At 44.1% G+C, this 17,833-nt stretch overlaps 1 protein-coding gene across 1 annotated transcript in view; it reads right to left on the minus strand.

The window, feature by feature from the left end:
• The window catches only part of LOC140407090 (histone deacetylase 4-like), a 111,874-nt gene that overhangs the window by 20,521 nt on the left and 73,520 nt on the right, over positions 1 to 17,833 (minus strand). Inside the window, exons 10-11 of the mRNA XM_072494825.1 lie at positions 1,245 to 1,363; positions 422 to 555 (exon numbers count right to left, since the gene is read on the minus strand). Of these exons, the coding sequence (XP_072350926.1) occupies positions 422 to 555; positions 1,245 to 1,363 (253 nt within the window). The remainder of the gene's footprint in view (positions 1 to 421; positions 556 to 1,244; positions 1,364 to 17,833) is intronic.

Genomic DNA, 17,833 nt, shown 5'->3' on the forward strand with positions numbered 1-17,833 from the left:
GTGAGGCAGGGGCAGGGGTTTTAAGAAGCAACCTCCAAGCAGAATGTTTTGGAATTGCATTGCTGGATGCAAACGGTGGTCATTATGGGCAGTTCAGTGAATGGGAGAAAAAAATGACTTGAAAAGAGAGAGTTTCACCTTTACAAGAGGAAAATGAAGTACGGAAATGTTTAGGCAGAATTGTAATTTCTTTTTAATGTAATTGTTCTAATTGTTCTGATCCAAACAACTTTCCAGGACTTTTCCCAGTTCATTGTTGCAACTGGTTATTATAATTATTTCATCTAAGTTACTGATAAATTAGTCCTGTGGAATTATATTTCTTTTGGAAGTCTGCCTTCATTTCATTCATAATCTGCAGCAAAAGGCACACCTGTGAGTTCTTGAACTTGTCAGCTTATAATGTGCATTGATGTTTTACCTCATTTCCAAGTAAAGCAGAAACACATGCTTCTGAGGCATCACAAATGGCAGTGAGATCATGGCCCCCTTCCAGGGCTAGCACGACACGGCCTCCAGCCAGGCCCATCAGCTGTTTGGTAAGGTAGCCAAAACCTGTGTCAGGAAAGAGGAAATGCAAGAGAAGTTAAAGGTCAGAAGCCTACTTTGACGCTTGGCATACGATCAAAGATTCCAAGTATTACATCACATCTGAAATGGCCACCAGGGATTACTGGGACTAAATGTATAATATAAGCCAGGTTTAATTTCAATAAATACAATTTACTATTTCAGCTCAGCCCTTTTTGATCTTCTGTTTAATATATGCATTTTTTTGTGATAAATGTTTTGAATTTCCTAAAGTGGCACGCCATCTACCTCCAGGGCCTCCAGAAAAATGCCCACTTCTCGTTTTCTCCAAGGCAAAAGCAGCAAACAATATAAACAAATATCTCAGAAATGCTCAGGATTTCTACTCATAAAAAAAGCCGATTAACTATTTCTAAAAATTCTTTCTATTTCAAACCTCAAATTTTAACATATACTCTTTTGTTTATGGCTTTTCAAACAAAGACTCATTTTACAGCTCAACCAATAAACCCGCAGCTCCGAGGATGGATTTAAACCTCTTTTTGAAGATTAGTGTTCATAAATTCCTTCCCTCCTCCCTAGAGCTGGAAAACATGGATCATTTACTCTCATTAATTTGGGTCCCAAATAATTTCAAAACAACTCTGCTCTAATTAAACCACACCACCCACTTGAAATAAAACAATAATTTCAGCTGTCATGAGAAAACTTACATTTAGCAGAGACTTTGTAACCCCCAAGAGGGGCAGGGTGCCCTTCTACTGCATCAAATCCAGAGGACACAAGTACCATATCAGGGGCAAATTCATTGGCAATGGGCATCACTACTGTCCTGTAAAGAAAAACAAATATCATCCTTCTTAGACTGCAAATAATTACTGACCTTCATGGCACTCAATTGTTTTTCAAAATGTTCTTACTAATTAAAAAGGTCAACAGTGAAGGCATTATTAAATTAAGTTTATTTTTGGGTTCATTTTACACTAAAATTTAAAAATTATGAAGGAAAATTATGCTGACTTTCGCAGCTAGCAATCCGATGCTTTTAGATATTAGGAAGATGCAGCAGTTGAATTTTAACCCTTTATGCTTATTAAACTAAGGTTATTGGAGGCGTGCTAAGCACTGAAACATTAATATTTTAATGCCAGTTAGGTTCTTGTTTGGCAAGGGAATCAAAGGTTATCGGGAGTTGACATGAATGTGGAATTCGAACACAAACAGATAAGCCATGATCTTACTGATTGGCAGAGCAGGATTGAGGGCCAACTGGCCTACTGCAGCTTCTACTTTGTATGTTTATAACATTCTGCTCCTGAAGTATGAGAATATAGTTCAATTGTTAATTCTGCTCAGAACCCAATTTAAGCTGTATAGAACAGATGGTGCAGCATAGCAAATTGGCTCAATCTGTTTGTTTCCATATACCAGGGGCTGGATACTCCCAAAATGGGGCTATGTCCCCACTCGAGCGTAAAAAAGGCTAGCGTTCCACGCCAGACTTTCCATATAAAAATTTACAACGATTCTCCCACCCGCAGGTGCTGGCAGGGCCTCGGAGTGCTTCTCGCAGCTTTCGCTGTGCGAATGGGCCCCCGCTCTTCCGGTCGGGTATCCGCGCATGTGCACAGTGACGGCCTGCAGCGGCCGCGCCGTGCGCCAAAGCGGACTCGGACCACGGACTGACATCAACAATGTTGGTTCCCCCGAGATGGCGCATGTCCGGAGATCTGAGCAGCCTGATCGCTGCCCTGGCCGCCCATGAGTCCCCTCCTGGTGCTCCATCCTCCCCCACCCCCCACAGGGTGGCCGCAGACTGAGTCCGCAGCTGCCACCCGAGGTTCCCAATCGATAATACGTGGTTAGAACCACACTGTCGGGAACTCGGCCAATTTTGCCCGGAGAATCGCTGGGCGGGCATCTGTCAATGGTCCCCCAGCCGCGCCGCGTAATCCGCGTGAGAGCGACTCTCCCGGGACCAGAGAATCGTGGGAGTGGTGCCGGCCATAATTCCCGCGTGAACATCGATTCTCCGCTCCTGCGCCAAACGCGATTTCGACCCGGGGCTGCGGAGAATCCCGCCCCAGAAGACTGGCAATTATAGTCTGGCTGAACCAGGATATGGAAGCGAGATGGGGAATATTAAAATTGAAGAGCTTAGCCTCCATGGTGGCACATTGATTAGCACTGCTGCTTCACAGTGCCAGGGATCCAGGTTCAATTCCAACTTCGGGTAACTGTCGTGTCTGGAGTTTGCACTTTCTCTCTGTGACTGCGTGGATTTCCTCCAGGTGCTCCGGTTTCCTCCCACAAAGATGTGCAGGCTAGGTGTATAGGCTAAGCTAAATTGGCTCTAGGTGGAGTTACAGGGATAGTGTGGGGTTTGGGCCTAGGTAGGGTGCTCTTTCAGAGGGTTGGTGTCGACTTGATGGGCCAAATGGCCTCCTTCTGCACTGTAGTGTAGTGCATAATAATTTCTATCCAAAACTGGAGACCCGTGGAAATGAAAGCTGCATATCTCACAAAACATCCCAGAACATAAAGATTGAAATAGTGGCCAAGATTCTCTGTTTGGGAGACTATGCCAAGGATTCTCCGATCGCTGAAATCGCATTCGACGAGCGGCCGGAGAATCCACTTTTTCGCTGGAATTGGGGGGCAGCGCCGTTTTTGCAATGCTCCGCCCCTCAAAAACGTCATACTCTTTCGGCCCTCTCCCGATGCTCCGCCCCCCGATGGGCCGAGTCCCGACGGCCCGCTCACGTGTGCTCACACTGTTCGGAGACTTCATGTGGCAGCTGTGGACTGTGTCAAGTGCCGCTACAGTCGTGGAGGGTGGAGCCGTTCCGCTGGCAGGGGGGGGGGGGGGGGGCCTTGGTGGGGGTTAGGAGGACTGGTGGGGGGGGGGGGGGTGGTCTGGGGGTGGTGAGGGCGGTTACAGGGGGTCAGCTTTTGATAGGCTGGGTCTGCGCACGGCCGGCGGCATGCTGTGCGGCGCAGGCCGCCCCTTGCGCATGCGCGGCCTCGTACCCGGCCTTGCTGTGGCAGTATCCGCAGGTAATGTCAGGGGGCTTTACACGGCGTGGCTGTTAGCCTCCCACCGGGCGGAGGGCCGGTGCGGGGGCAGTGCCGACGTTCTGGAATCACCTGATGAAGGAGCTGTGCTCCGAAAGCTAGTGATTACAAACAAATGTGTTGGATTTTAACCTGGTGTTGTAAGACTTCTTACTGTGCCCACTCCAGTCCAGCGCTGGCATCTCCACATCATGAATTTAACCACAGGCATACTAGAAACTGGCAAATGCTAATTTTAAATGTCTTTACTCTAACAATACAACAGTACGGTATGACCTAAAAAAAAAGACATGCTTACAAGGGAAAAGGGAGCTGGCCCTCTCTTTTCCAAATGTTGAATTTGTATGAAGATGTTTTAAGTTTGAGGTGGAATAGTTGGCAATTATACTCTGAAAAAATCATCTGAAGGTTTTCATGTGTGACACCTACACCTGTTACAGAAATCAATCATCTTCTACATGTTGGACTTTTCATTAACTGAATGAAAGAGAAAGAGCGATGGTGCACAGAACACATGACTCCAACCAAATTCTGAGCACCTCCATCTGGCTACCATTGCAGTGGTGCAAGACAAAAATCTGAACCAATCCACGCATTAAACTTATTCACATAATTGCTGCGATTCTCCGGCCGTGTTGCACTCAAGCGAGAGCACAATGCAGCCAGAGAATACCGGGAGAGGCTGCAGCAAGTCCCATGAGTCAGAACTCCATCCCAAATGGGCGGGACCAAATGGCCCTTGCGAAACTAGGTCGTAAACCTACTTACGACCTACCTGCCTGGGATTCACCAGCCTCTCTCGATTCTCCAGCCTCTCCAGGGAGGCTGTATGTGGGCGCCGATCAGTGCTGGTCCACACAAACGTAGACCAGCAGGAACGGCACCCTGGGGTGGGGGGGGTCTCACGGGCCATTAGAGACCCCTGGGTAGTCTGGGTAAGTGCAGGATGGCTCCCTGACCTTCTCCCTGGAACTGCCAAGGTGCCCGATGGCACTGCCAAGCTGGCAGGAGCATTGCTTGAGTGCCAGGGTGGCAGAGCAAGGGTGCCCGAATGCCCAAGGCGGCACTGCAAGTGTCTTAATGAGCGTATGGGCTGAAAGAATAAATTCTGTTTGCCACGTGACTCTTAAAGTACTAAGTATATTTGTTCCTAAAATAAATTGTAGAAGTAACAGGATGTACATGAAAAGGTACTAAAATAGATGTTGATTTAAAAAAAACACGTTTCCATCTTAACAAATAATGCAACAAAACCACAGGAATGGTACAGCACAGCAAAAATACATAGGTACAGAGGACAGAAGAACAGCAATACAGTTGACCCAGTACAATCACTAAACTTTTTTTTTAAATTTAGAGTACCCAATTCATTTTTTTCCAATTAAGGGGCAACTTAGTGTGGCCAATCCACCTAGCCTGCACATCTTTGGGTTGTGGGGGCGAAACCCACGCAAACACAGGGAGACTGTGCAAACTCCACATGGACAGTGACCCAGAGCCGGGATCAAACCTGGGAACTCGGCGCCGTGAGGCAACAGGGCTAACCCACTGCGCAACCGTGCTGCCCTACAATCACAAAACTTGACTTGGCTTCTCTCTACGCATTACCAGAAAACAATGAAGAGGAGGATGAGGCCATAAAAACATGGCAAAATAAATGCACATCTTCCCGCGCGGCGATTGCTCGCAACGACCATGAGAATTCAGGATAAGGTCTTTGCGCCATTTTCAGGCGTGTACCAGAACATATCCCCCTTGGCTCCAGCAACATCAAAGGCACCAATAACAGGCTATAATGCCCTCCTCTCAGATATCAGAGCTGTCTATACTCTTGCAGGAGTCAACCACGGATTCTTCAACCTCATAGTAACAGAAATTAAAAATTACAGAAAAGAAAAATCGGCAGAACACCAATTCTAAGGATATTTTGCAAATACCAGAAGATGCAACAAAACCCCAAACTCATGCACAGTACGGAACGATCATCATTCCACATATTAACACAGAGGGGACCAGCAAATATTCATACAATAGGTTCGGAATATAGTCAGTGCAGTCAGCTACTCCCAACAAACTAACCAAGGCAGGACAAAAATGGAGAACTACCAGGAGCAGAAGGTCTCAGGATATAAAGGACCAGAACACAACCATAAGCCATGATCCTCCGGCGCATGGCCCTCACCATAAGACCAAGAAAAAAAGCTGCTTGTTCAAACTTCACTTAGCCTCTCATAATATCCGTCTAAGAAGGAACGTTCCGAGTGGAGGAACAGGATACCAACCACAGTACAGGACCTGGCCCAGCCCTGCACCCTCGTGCACTTTGGAGTCAGTGATCTAAAGATACTCAGAACGCATCAAGGCTCAGCCTCTCATGATGTTTCTGGTAAGTGTCTTTAAGAAGGAACCGCCCAAGAATAAAGGTGCACCAGGGTACCAGCCACTGTACCAGACCTGATCCTAGTCCGGCACATTCTTGAATATAGGAGTCAGTACCCCCAGAATACCCAGCCAAGTCTCACCACCCAACGAACCTCACTCCTCACTAACTGCACACAAGGCAGCAGTCTCAACAGACCAAAAACACTGCCTCTCCATGGAAGACCTGACTGCAAGGAGGGGACTCAGGAAGCCAGCATACTACTTGGAGGGCAGCGCAGATCTTCCCCATCTAGCCTACCTCAAACCTAAGAAGGACTCCAACAAAGCAGATCCACAGCATACAGACTCTTATTACAACAAATCAAGCAAGGATCAACCGACCACGCCCAGGCCCACACCATCACACATTTCCCCTTACTCCAACAACTCCAGAGACGCCAACCAGAAAGAAGAATCTCAGGGATACATGATGTGTCTGGGCTTTAGTAGGAGATAAGCACGGATTCTCAACACAAGTAACAAAAATAAATAATCTCTATAAATAAGTTGAGTGGTGTCTACAATGCACTTCCTCTTTGCAAATGCACGGAGTATAGCACATAAAAAACAGCAAGAGTATGCACAAACCACATGTCACATTACTGACTTAATATGGCTTTTGCCAAAACAGGATAACCAGGCAATCCTCCCCTTTGTGCTCATATATCATATACCATTGTCAGGAAAAAAGGCAATGACGTGAAATCAACAGCATAATCTGCAGGTGAACTGCAGGGTATCAACACCATTCTTGGCGCTTAGAAAGGACAAAGCCATGACAGGATAGTCGAGCAACATTCAGGATCCTCCCAAAGTTCCATCAAACTTCCGCCACGCCTGTCTTCTCGATGCCCAGGCAGCAAATCTAGGCCCTGACAGGACACGAGGAGCCGCCTCAAACCCTTCATGACAAGCAATGAGGACAAGACAACATAAGACCAGTAGTTGAGGTCTCCGACCAACCCCAGCCCCGAAGACCAGATACAATGAGCTCCATCGAACCTAAAATGCCAAACCATCAAATCGAGATTGCAAAAACATGGCAGCCAACTCTCAAAATCGGTTGGAGATTCGTCCTCCACTCCCCACAAGAAGCGAGATGTACGAGCACTCCCCGTCTGGCATCTACTCCCGAGTCAGTCAGGATAAACGACAAACCATGCAACTGGATTTCCAAGGACTGAAGGAGAGTCCTCACCAGGGAGAGCACTCAATGAAATAATAGGATTCTCTTCTCTGCTTCCACTATTTTCTCAAGGGTATTTCGCAGTTCATAAAAGTGAGGACCAAAAACCTGTACCATGGAGCAGAGACCATCATCCAGAACATCATTCGCACTGGCGGCCATCACCTTGATGTCAACAGCATCACCAAGGCGCAGACCGACTCATGAGTAAAACTGCCACTGCAAGCTGGACCCCACCCCAGCCGCCTTAATCAAAAAAAGAAGTTTCAATTTAACCCAGACCCTCATCGTGAAAATCGAGCCAGGATTTGCCAGGGACGTAGTAAAAGACATATATCCTAAAAGTAATTATGGGATGCGCATTAGTATAAAATAAAGGATTAAAAGGCAAGTAGACCAGAGCTTGGCTAAAACACAGCCACTTCCATGGTCACATCATGTGACCCGTGATTTAAAGAAAAAATTATTTAGTGTGGCAACATTAGGAGGCTGCTCCCCTCACAGCATTTGTGAATAGAGACCCAAGAATTATATTGGAAAAAATACTGAAGCTAGCACGACACCATTTAGCTACTTGGGTCAGGCACCAACTGGTCAAATACTGTATCGTATTGAACCCAAACTGATTCTCTTAAAATGCAGATTTCCAGAATTTCTAAGGTATCTTTTGTTAAAAATATTTTCAATGGCTTATATTTGCATTTCAAAGGCAATGGGGAAAAGAGCAACAGCTTGTGCAATGTTCTTGCAACACAGGCAACTATTGAACCATATATACACCAAGAAATAAATCTTCTTAGTGCCTTCATGAAGTTAAATTAACCATGCAGTCACTTTTATGGGATTAAGATAGGGCTTATTTAAACCAAAACAATCTATTCCAGAGGTATTTTCTTCAACAGGTATAAAAACCTAGGCTTATATTCTAGCCAACAGTAACCATACTGATTCGGCATGAACGCATCAGGTGAACTTATGGTATTCAAATGTATCTCATCTGTGTCATTGCCATCAGTTCAGTAAAGACCATCATTTCAAGTAGCAATTCTAAACTTTGAGCAAGTAACAAAATGACCCACCATTTAAAATAGCATCTGCAACAAACTACAATGTATGTAAAAAACATTTTGGAAGTTGAAGGCATAATTTCCCTTTGTAATATGAAATTTAAGCAGTTTAATAACAGAATTCACATGTCCATTGTTTGATTCTTTTGTGTAGCAGCAAAAACAGGCCAGGGGAATTTCTTACACTCAGGCTCATCACTGGCAGTCTCCAGAGGCTGAACATTTGCTATTGTTAGACAGGAGTTCACTTAGTCATCCCAGATTTTCCAGAAATAGAATGAATAGAAAATAGATTTCCAGTATCAAGTTTAACTAATATTGTATATTAGTTGTAATCCCTATTTATGCACCACAATTGTGTTAAAACATGTCTTTTCTAAACCTAGAGAAATTTAAAGAGGCATTGTCCTCAAACTGACTTTGTGCATTGAAGATAAAGAGTCAGAAAAAGTATGCTTCATTTTTGTCGCAATGATGATGCCACATGCGAGTGAAGCAACGGTTTGTTTCAAGTGATGTGCACCATTCTGCTCTGCATTAGTGAAGAAAGTATAAGATTTGCCAAATTTCTCCATGAAAATTGCATTCCTTTGAAATACATCGCCGTTTCAGAGAATCGCCTGGGTCGCCAAATTTTCCTGCGACGCCGGTCCGACACCCTCCCGCGATTCACGGAAGCGGCCAGATCGGCACAATCGCGTTTTGCGTGGTCCAGTAAATCGCCCGAGACAGCCAAAATGGCGATTCACCGGTACCCCCGCGATTCTCAGTGCCGGATGGGCTGAGCGGCCTGCCCAAAACGGCAGGTACCCCCCGGCGCCGTCCACACGTGGTCGCTACCGGCGGGAACAGTGCGGGAACGCTGGGGGGGGGGGGCATGTCAAATGGGGTCTGGCCCACGATCGGTGCCCACTGATCGTTGGGCCGGCCTCTCTGAAGGAGGACCTCCTTTCTTCCGCAGCCCCGCAAGATCCGTCGGACATCTTCTTGCGGGGTGGACGGCAACCACGCATGCGCGGGTTGGCGCTGGCCAACCCGCGCATGACGCCAGTTATGCGGCGCCGGCCGCGTCATGTATGCGACGCCGCCTTTACGCGGCGCCAAGGACTGGCGCGCGTAAATGACGCGGCGCCGCTCCTAGCCCATTTCCGGGCCCTGAATCGGTCGGGATAGAGGCCGTTTCGCGCCGTCGTGAACCTCGACGGCGTTCAAGACAGCGCAAACACTCTGTCTCCATTTCAGAGAATCGCGCCCATGGACTAAACAGAAGACAAATAGAAGAAATCACAGTGAGCTCATTAAGCAGACTATAACTCACTCTCAGCTTCTCCCTTGAGTTATTCAGTCAGCCTCGCTTGTGGAGCTGTTTATCACTTCTTGGGACTGACTAGGATGTGACGGTATATATGGCATAAGGGAGTTTTTGTTATAAACTAAAACAAATTAAACTTTAAAAAAAACCCACAAGTTTTTATATAAAACCAACCTCACTGCTAAGTATTTGATGGTATTATGAGCAGCTATTAGATGCTTTGAAGTAGAGCTGGGGTATCGGTGCAAAGCCATAGGTATGAATAATCACAGAGTCATCACTTCTTGAGGCTAATATTATTTCACCCCACAGGTTAAAACACCTGCAATTCCTAATCTTGAAGTTGCTGAATGATAAACATGGACAAAAGATAGATGCTCAAGGTAAGGAACATGATTATTTTTCTTCCAATGCAAAATGCTAGTTTAGGTTAGATCACGTGTTGCCTGTTCCGCTCCCCCCCCCCCCCCCCCCCATAGCACACTCACACCCGCATGCTGCAATCTGACAATTAATGAATACTGTTTCTTGTTTAGGAAAAAAGGGAGCCCTGAAATCTATGCAATTCACTGGTAAAGCAGACTGGCATTGTGCTCAGAGCAACTTATACTACTTCTATGGGGCAGATGACAAGCTGAAGGCTGGATACTTCGCCATATGAAGGGAGGAAAGGAAAGAGAAAAAATAATTAAAACAAACTGAAGGTGAGCAAGTCACCACAGGCCATTCTTGCCCCCATTTTAGTTACAATTTGAAGCAGCATTAGTTAAGACTTTCTTGATAGGAAGAAAGCTGCAAGGCAGGGGGAAACTTAAAAGGAGGGGAGAGAGGGGTAACGATCAACAAAAATACAAGAAGCTATAAAATAACTTTAGTGCGTTTCATATACATATCATCGGTGACATAATTATTGGCCACATGAGTTGTTGGCGAAAGGGTTAAACATCTATGAGCGTGAGACATTTAATTACTGTATTAAAATTGTGCGCTTTCCACAACTTCAGTGTCCTAGGGATAGCTGTATTCCGCATGCAGATTAGGCCATGTAAAAAGACATCTCTAGACACTGACCAGCTAGCACTGTTTTATTTGAGCCACGCCACCAATAACTATTTCAAACATGCTGCATGTTGCACCCAACAATCACTTGACCTATAGTTGCGCTGCCACTCTGCGATATTGGAGCACGCACTGCAAAAACTAGAGAACCATTACAATATTGGAAATCTGTTCATGTTAAAAATATGCAGGAAAATAAACATTGTACCAGCTTGTAGCACTTCAATTACAAACTAATCTTTAGCCCAATCAAAATGTGTGTGTTGGGACATTTCGTTCACTGCACATTGTTTTGCATAGATTCTTTCAGATTACATTTCTGATCACTTCATTAACAATGCAATTTCTTATCCAGCCGGATCAACACTTGCAACAAGATAATAAACACTTGTGTGAACAGGTACTAAATTGTTCTCTCAACTGCTTTAGTTAATTTACTGGCTTCTGCCATAAGACATTGCAAATATAAATAGGTTACAATTGATAATTTTGCATCCAAACATAGCTGACTGTTTCCCTTGGAAGTGATGCAATGCCATTAGGTTATACCCGTGCCCTACTGTGTGAAGTTTCTTAACACTCCTCCCCAGTAAATTTCCTGCAAATACACAGAGAACTTTTTTTTGTATTCATTTACCCTGTACATTTTTCTAAAGGCAGAGCTTGAGACTATGGCAGGCCTAGTCAAAAGACACTGAGCCGTTTGGACTGAAAATAAATGAGGCAAAGACCAATGTTATGGCTCTAGGTGGCAATGCAAAAGTCAAGATTAGAAGTACCGTGATAGAGGCAGTGGAAAAATTCATCTTGGCTTGATGATAAACACCAAAGTTACATCCAAGAATGAAATCCAGGTTAGATTAGCTAGAGGTGTGGCCAGTAACTTAAACAGGTCTGGAAGTGCATCAACACAAAGCTGAAAAAACATCTTGCACAATCACTAATGTGGATTGTTGAACTCAATGGAGTTAATACTCTGAAGAGGATGAGAGGAAGATAAAGCTTTTGAAATGTGGGTATTGCGGAGGATGTTTCAGAGTCAGCTGGATGGGCAAAAGACAAATGAGTTAGATCAAGAGTAAAAGTTCAGGAATCAAAAGCGTTGTTAATGGACAGCACAGCAGCACAGTGGGTAGCACTGTTTCTTCACAGTGTCAGGGACCCAGGCTCGATACGCAGCTTAGGACAACTGTCTGTGCGGAGTCTGCACGTTCTCCCCGTGTCGGGGCGAGTTTCCTCTGGGTGCCCCAGTTTTTCCCCCTCAAAGTCCCGAAAGACGTGCTTATTAGGTGAATTGGGAATTCTGAATTTCCCCTCTGTGTACCCGAACAGGCGCCGAAAAGTGGTGACAAAGGGATTTTCGCAGGAACTTCATTGCAGTGTTAATGTAAGCCTACTTGTGACACTAATAAAGATTATTATAAATACAGTTAGAGAGAGAGAGAGATGGCCAAGTATGCACACTTGAAATGAAGATCAGACAGTCTTGCCGTGGCAACAACAGGAGAAATCTGGGGTAAAAATAGAAGAAAAAATTGGATGGGTGGATAAAATGAGGCGTTGAGTGAGGGAGGCTTGAAGAAACTGGCGAAGAAGCAAAAGGATGTCAACTGCCCCACTAAGGCTTTGGTGACAACGAACAAAAAAATGAATGAACACTTTTCCAACACCAATTCCTGCCTTTAGTCAAACTACGTGTTACCTGGTCAGTCTGAGTATATAAAAGCAGAAATGTGACTTGTCATAGAAGTCATGGAATTTACAATACAGAAGGAGGCCATTCAGCCCATCGAGTCTGCAAAATGATTTATATGCAGTGACTGGCACCATGCCTCATTTGGATGCCTGGAATCATGCTCAAGCCACATGCTCGTCATGCCTGCTGTTTGAGCACCCTATCCCCGTAACCCAGTATCCCCACCTGTCTTTTGGAACTATGGGACAATTTAGCATGACCAACCGACCTAACCCTTTGGACTGTGGGAGGAAACCGGAGCACCCGGAGGAAACCCACGCAGACACAGGGACAACGTGCAGACTCCGCAGTGACCCAAGATGGGAATCAAACCTGGGTCCCCAGCGCTGTGAAGCAACAGTGCTAACCACTGTGCTACCGTGCCGCCCCCTGTGGTCCTGGGTGTGTGACAGCTGCTGCCAGTGGATCATATCAATGTTCATTTGAATGCTGTCATCTTTGTTATATAATGTCATAAATTTGAAGAGCATATTTTTTCATCTCCACCCACTTACCTCATAGAAGTAATTACAGGCATTTCACACCCATGATATGCAGGGTCTATTCTTCACAGTGTTTCAGCAGTTTTTTTGCATCCCCACATTACCTGCTAGCTGGGTGGGTACATCCAATCTGGTCTCTAGCAAACTGCTTGTAGATGTGAGAACATGACTGGGGTAGGATGTGGAGGAAGGCAAAAAGAGATCCATCAGAAGATTTTCTGTCTGGAGATGAATTTGTGATTTATCTGTGGTGAGGTGAGAGTGCAATGATTTTTTTGTGCAGCTGGGTGCCTCCAGGGTGGAGGTGGAGATATTTGCAATATCTTGTGGTTTACCATCCACTGATGAGTAAGAGGTCACGGAGGACCTCTATTCAGAGATCTGATTTTTATTTCATTCTCTCTCACCAGAAAACAGCAGGCATGATGAGCATGTGGCTTGAGCACGATTCCAGGCATCCACTGTATATAAATCATTTTGCAGGCACTGCATGCCAACTTTTGTCCTATAGCAGAACCAAAAGAGATTCCATTCCCTCAATACCTAGCTGGTGTGAGATCATAGGCAAAGAAACATTCAGATCTACGCTTGATGTCTGGGCAGCAGTCTGCTGTGCCAGCTACATTTGAGCAACCAGGGGAACCAAAAGGTACCTACTGTGAGACACAGCTGATGACTCTGAGCAGCAGGTGAACAAGGAAAGTCATGCTACCACACAATAAGTGAACGAGCAGCCCACTGGTGTGTTAGAACGTTTCCACTGTCTCGACTGCTCTGGAGGAACCTTGCAAAACACGGCAGAGTGGGTCTCAAGATTCAGTTCCTGATCCACCTTCTCACCACTTCCCTCTTCTGAACCTGGGTTCCTGTTCAATCCAGGTCTGATCCGATTCCAGAGCTCCAGAGTTGTGAAAGTGAGAGTCCTGTTGGTGTTGAAGCACCGAGCTGGGGCTGTGATATTCCAGGTTTAAAAAAATGACTAGAATCTGCTCCTTCTGCCTCTAGCTGCTCATTTCCAGAGCACTCACTCACAGTGAGGGTTCAGGGTAGGGAACTGGCGAGGAGTATTGAGGAAAGAAAAACATGGATTACAATAGCCCCAGCTTGGCACTTCTGCACCATTTGGACTTTCACACCCTGGAGCTCCTGCACCAGATAAGATATGCATCTTGAACAGGGACGCAAGTGCGAGAGGGACAAGCGGTGACATGGGGAGTCAGGGAGCAAGAGCTTTGACAAGAGAGTGGGTCAGGGGTAAGAGAGAGACTGCAAGTTGGAGGTTGGGGAGGGGAGAGCGTGCAAGTCGGAGAGTTAAGGAAGGGAAGGATCTGCAGCTACCGCAGTGGAGAATCAGGAAGCAGGAGGTTTGGGAAGCAGAAATGGTGGCAAGCAGGAGTTACTGCAAGTGGAAAGTTACATGTTTCTTTGATATTTTAAAATTTAATTTATTTAAAAAGCTATTTTGTTTACCAGTGTAGGAATTTGGCAATGTAAAGTATATCAACTTACATGTTACAGTATGTTTTCATGTTTTTTTCTAATAAGGAAGATCCGACAGAACCTAACTCTAGTTTTAATACTGATTCCTGTGGGAACCTATACCAAGTGATTTCACTTAAGGTCGCAATTTTCAGGAACGCAATCAGAACCTTTAAGTTTCTGCCTGTATGGAGTTTGCACTTTCTCCCAGTGTGTGCATGGGTTTTCTCTGGGTGCTCTGGTTTCCTCCCACAGTCCAAAGAAGTGCAGGTTAGGTGGATTGGCCATGATAAAATGCCCCTCAGTGTCCAAAAGGTTAGATTGGATTACGGAGATAGGATGGATGCATTGGCTTAAGTAGGGTGCTCTTTCGAAGGGCCGGTGCAGACTCAGTGGGCACAATGGCCTCCTTCTGCACTGCAGGAATTCTATGGAAGATTCACCATTAATCGCTTATGATGAAACTACTTTGCTTGCATAACCAGTTTCAAATCTTCTCCCTTTATACTGCTTTTGTGAACAAGGAAGTGATCCTGTCAGGTGGCATGAGTTGCTCTAACAGTCCAGCTTCAATCATCATTGTGGCAGCCAATTCCATTTTAGTCTCATTGAAATACTTCCGACAATCCGGCCTACTCGCTTTGAACCTGGGAGACTTGGACTGATTTTTCTCAACAATTCCTCCCAGATTTTGTTTTCTGTAGAAGGAATGATGCGCTGTCTTGAACAATATTTTCCTGTTGTGAAGAACAGTAAGTCAATGCACATCAGCATCAAAGCCTATACACTGCCTGCTGCATGATAATGTAGATGCTAATGTATATCGTGTAAACTACTTTTTGACGTATGTAACACTGGGTCCCTTAAAATTAGTCAAACCAGTCGTTCATACCGTAGTGAGATAATCACTTGTTTGGTTGGGTCATGCAAAATACAACATGTACTGAAGGTAACATTTTAATATTAATTTAGTACTGAAATCAGCACTGGCACCATGGTAATTGAAAATTAATTTTGTTAGATACACCAGAAATAAAAACACAAAGGAAAATCTATTTGAAAATTCTGTTTTTGACCTAAAGGTATTCTTTACCAATGCTTTATTCTCTTTGGGTTATATATTTCATTGTCTTTTAATACCAAATTTTATTTGCTGGTAAATTTGAGAACTGTCTTTGCAACATCCAGATTCCTGGTTATGAAGCTAAATAGTCATCAGCTCTGACGATTTGTAGCCAGCTATGGAGAGATGTGTAGAAGTAGCCTGTGACAACAACTTCCACAATATCCCTTTACCTTCAGAAGGGTCTAGCCTTCACTTAGTTCCTTTGCAACAGCTCTGATCAAAATTAGGAACTCTCAAAGTGGGAAAAGATACAAATGTAAAGCCTGCACCCATGGCACAGCACATTGATACACCTGCCTTTTTTAGAAAGATCAGTATGCTTCTGATTAGATATACATTCTAAAACTAATTGCTTTCCAACAGGACTGGACTGAATGTTTCAGAGTCTTTGTTTATGGCAGCATGTTCACATCAGCAAAGAGAGAAACTCTCCAGAGATTTAATGGTTTGATGTCATTTATATTTTCGTATGTTATTAATTTGTGATGCAATTCCTGTAATTATTTATTTTAAATACAAACAAAAAATGCTGGAAATACTCAGCAGATCTGGCAGCATCTGTGGAGAGGGAAACAGAGTTAATGCTTCAAGTCGATGACCATTCATCCATTTTAAGTTTGCTTCTCAGTAGCTGTTTAACATTCCTGTATATACCTGTAAATAGCAATTCGTCCTTGATCCATGATGCCATATTCAGGAGTAAAAATTGAATAAAAGCAAACTGTTAGGGCTTACCCATTTTTTCTTAAGTTTTCATGATCATAATTATAAGCGGAATGTTTTTCACTCTGCACCATTAAGAGTTAAAACACGTATCTTCGAGCACCATCGAGCGTAAAGTACTTCTGATTCCCCACAAACTTCAAAGACCTTGCATTTGGCATTTCCAAGACTGGTTTGAATTAAGTTCAATTCTACACTACACTTCCAAGTTCATGGTGAAACTGAGTGCCTTCTGGATTTCATTATGTCCAATTATCTTATCTTTTTTCATCTTAGGCTTGATCCCCTGCAAATGCAACGTGGCATTCTATGGGTCTAAATAACAAGGTGCTGCCTTGAAGGCATCTATTGTCTCCTGGGACCTGCAAACTGCTGAATATATGACCTGCTGCAATTTTTTCCTAAGCCCGTGCGCGCTATAAATTCTATACTTCAAAGCATTATTTTGCTAGAAATTGGTGAAACAACTTGCAGAAAAGAGTTAGTTAAAATATGTTAACTTCAAATCCCCAAAATACATGGCATCACTCGAGGAACTTGGCAACAGATTAAAAACTCCATCGGAATTGTTTTTAGCCTATACAATTTGTAAATGAGGCTACAAAAATCTTGCATCTTTACTTGAACAATTGCATGGTATGTTCTGAAGCCTTATCTGAAGATTGGGTCGTAGGTTTCCAAAGGAGATGTTTGCAAATTTCAAAAATGTGAGAAGTACTCTTTTGAAAATAGCTGGTTAGTAAGACAGTACTAAACTTTGTGTTGACCTATCTAATTAAGGCAAACAATTTCAATCAATAACTTATACACTTGGATGATTCATGCACATTAGAAAGCTATTTATACTGAAGACGGATAGACAATTTTATTAAAGATAAAACAAAGCCTAAAGCTGCTATTCGGAGTTGATGCAACAAGATTTATTGCAACTGACCTCGGTAGCCCAAGTAACAAAATAGAAATCAGTGAGGGTTGTTGTTTTCAAATTAGTGAAACTGTACATGCTAGGATATTGAGTGAGGAGAGGGTTAGGCTTGAGAGTCTTCCCCCTCCCTCATGGTTATAAAGGGCACAAAACCCAATGCCAAAGGCAAATAATGCCTTCTACAAGAAGTTATTGCAGAATGCTGTGCCTACAGAACTATACCCCAACACTTTCAGGGATAAAGAGAAAGAGAAACTAAGTGGGAAGAGTTAAAACTTTTTAAAAATGCAAGCGAAGATTAAAAAGGAAAGGTGAGAAGGTAAAAGCAATACACTGCGGACGCTGGAAATTTGAAATAAAAACAGAAAATGCTCGCGAGGCTCAACAGGTCTGGCAGCATCTGTGGAGATAGAAACAGAGCTAACGTTTCGAGTTCATATGACTTCTTCAGAACTCTGAGGACAAGAAGGTATTATATGCCGGAATACCAAACCTTCCTGTCTTTGGTCGGTTCAAATACCTTTTAAAATAATATTTGTAATTTTCATCAAAATTCCAAGAAACCCGACAAACTCCCCAAGTATTTATTTAATGACATTTCTCAGAATACTGGATAGATACTGCACATACTGTTCAGAAACATTGGGTTGGATTCTCCGTTGCGCCGACAGCGCACCCATGCCCGGGGATT

Source organism: Scyliorhinus torazame, chromosome 2, assembly GCF_047496885.1.
Source record: "Scyliorhinus torazame isolate Kashiwa2021f chromosome 2, sScyTor2.1, whole genome shotgun sequence".
Taxonomy (NCBI): Eukaryota; Metazoa; Chordata; class Chondrichthyes; order Carcharhiniformes; family Scyliorhinidae; genus Scyliorhinus; species Scyliorhinus torazame.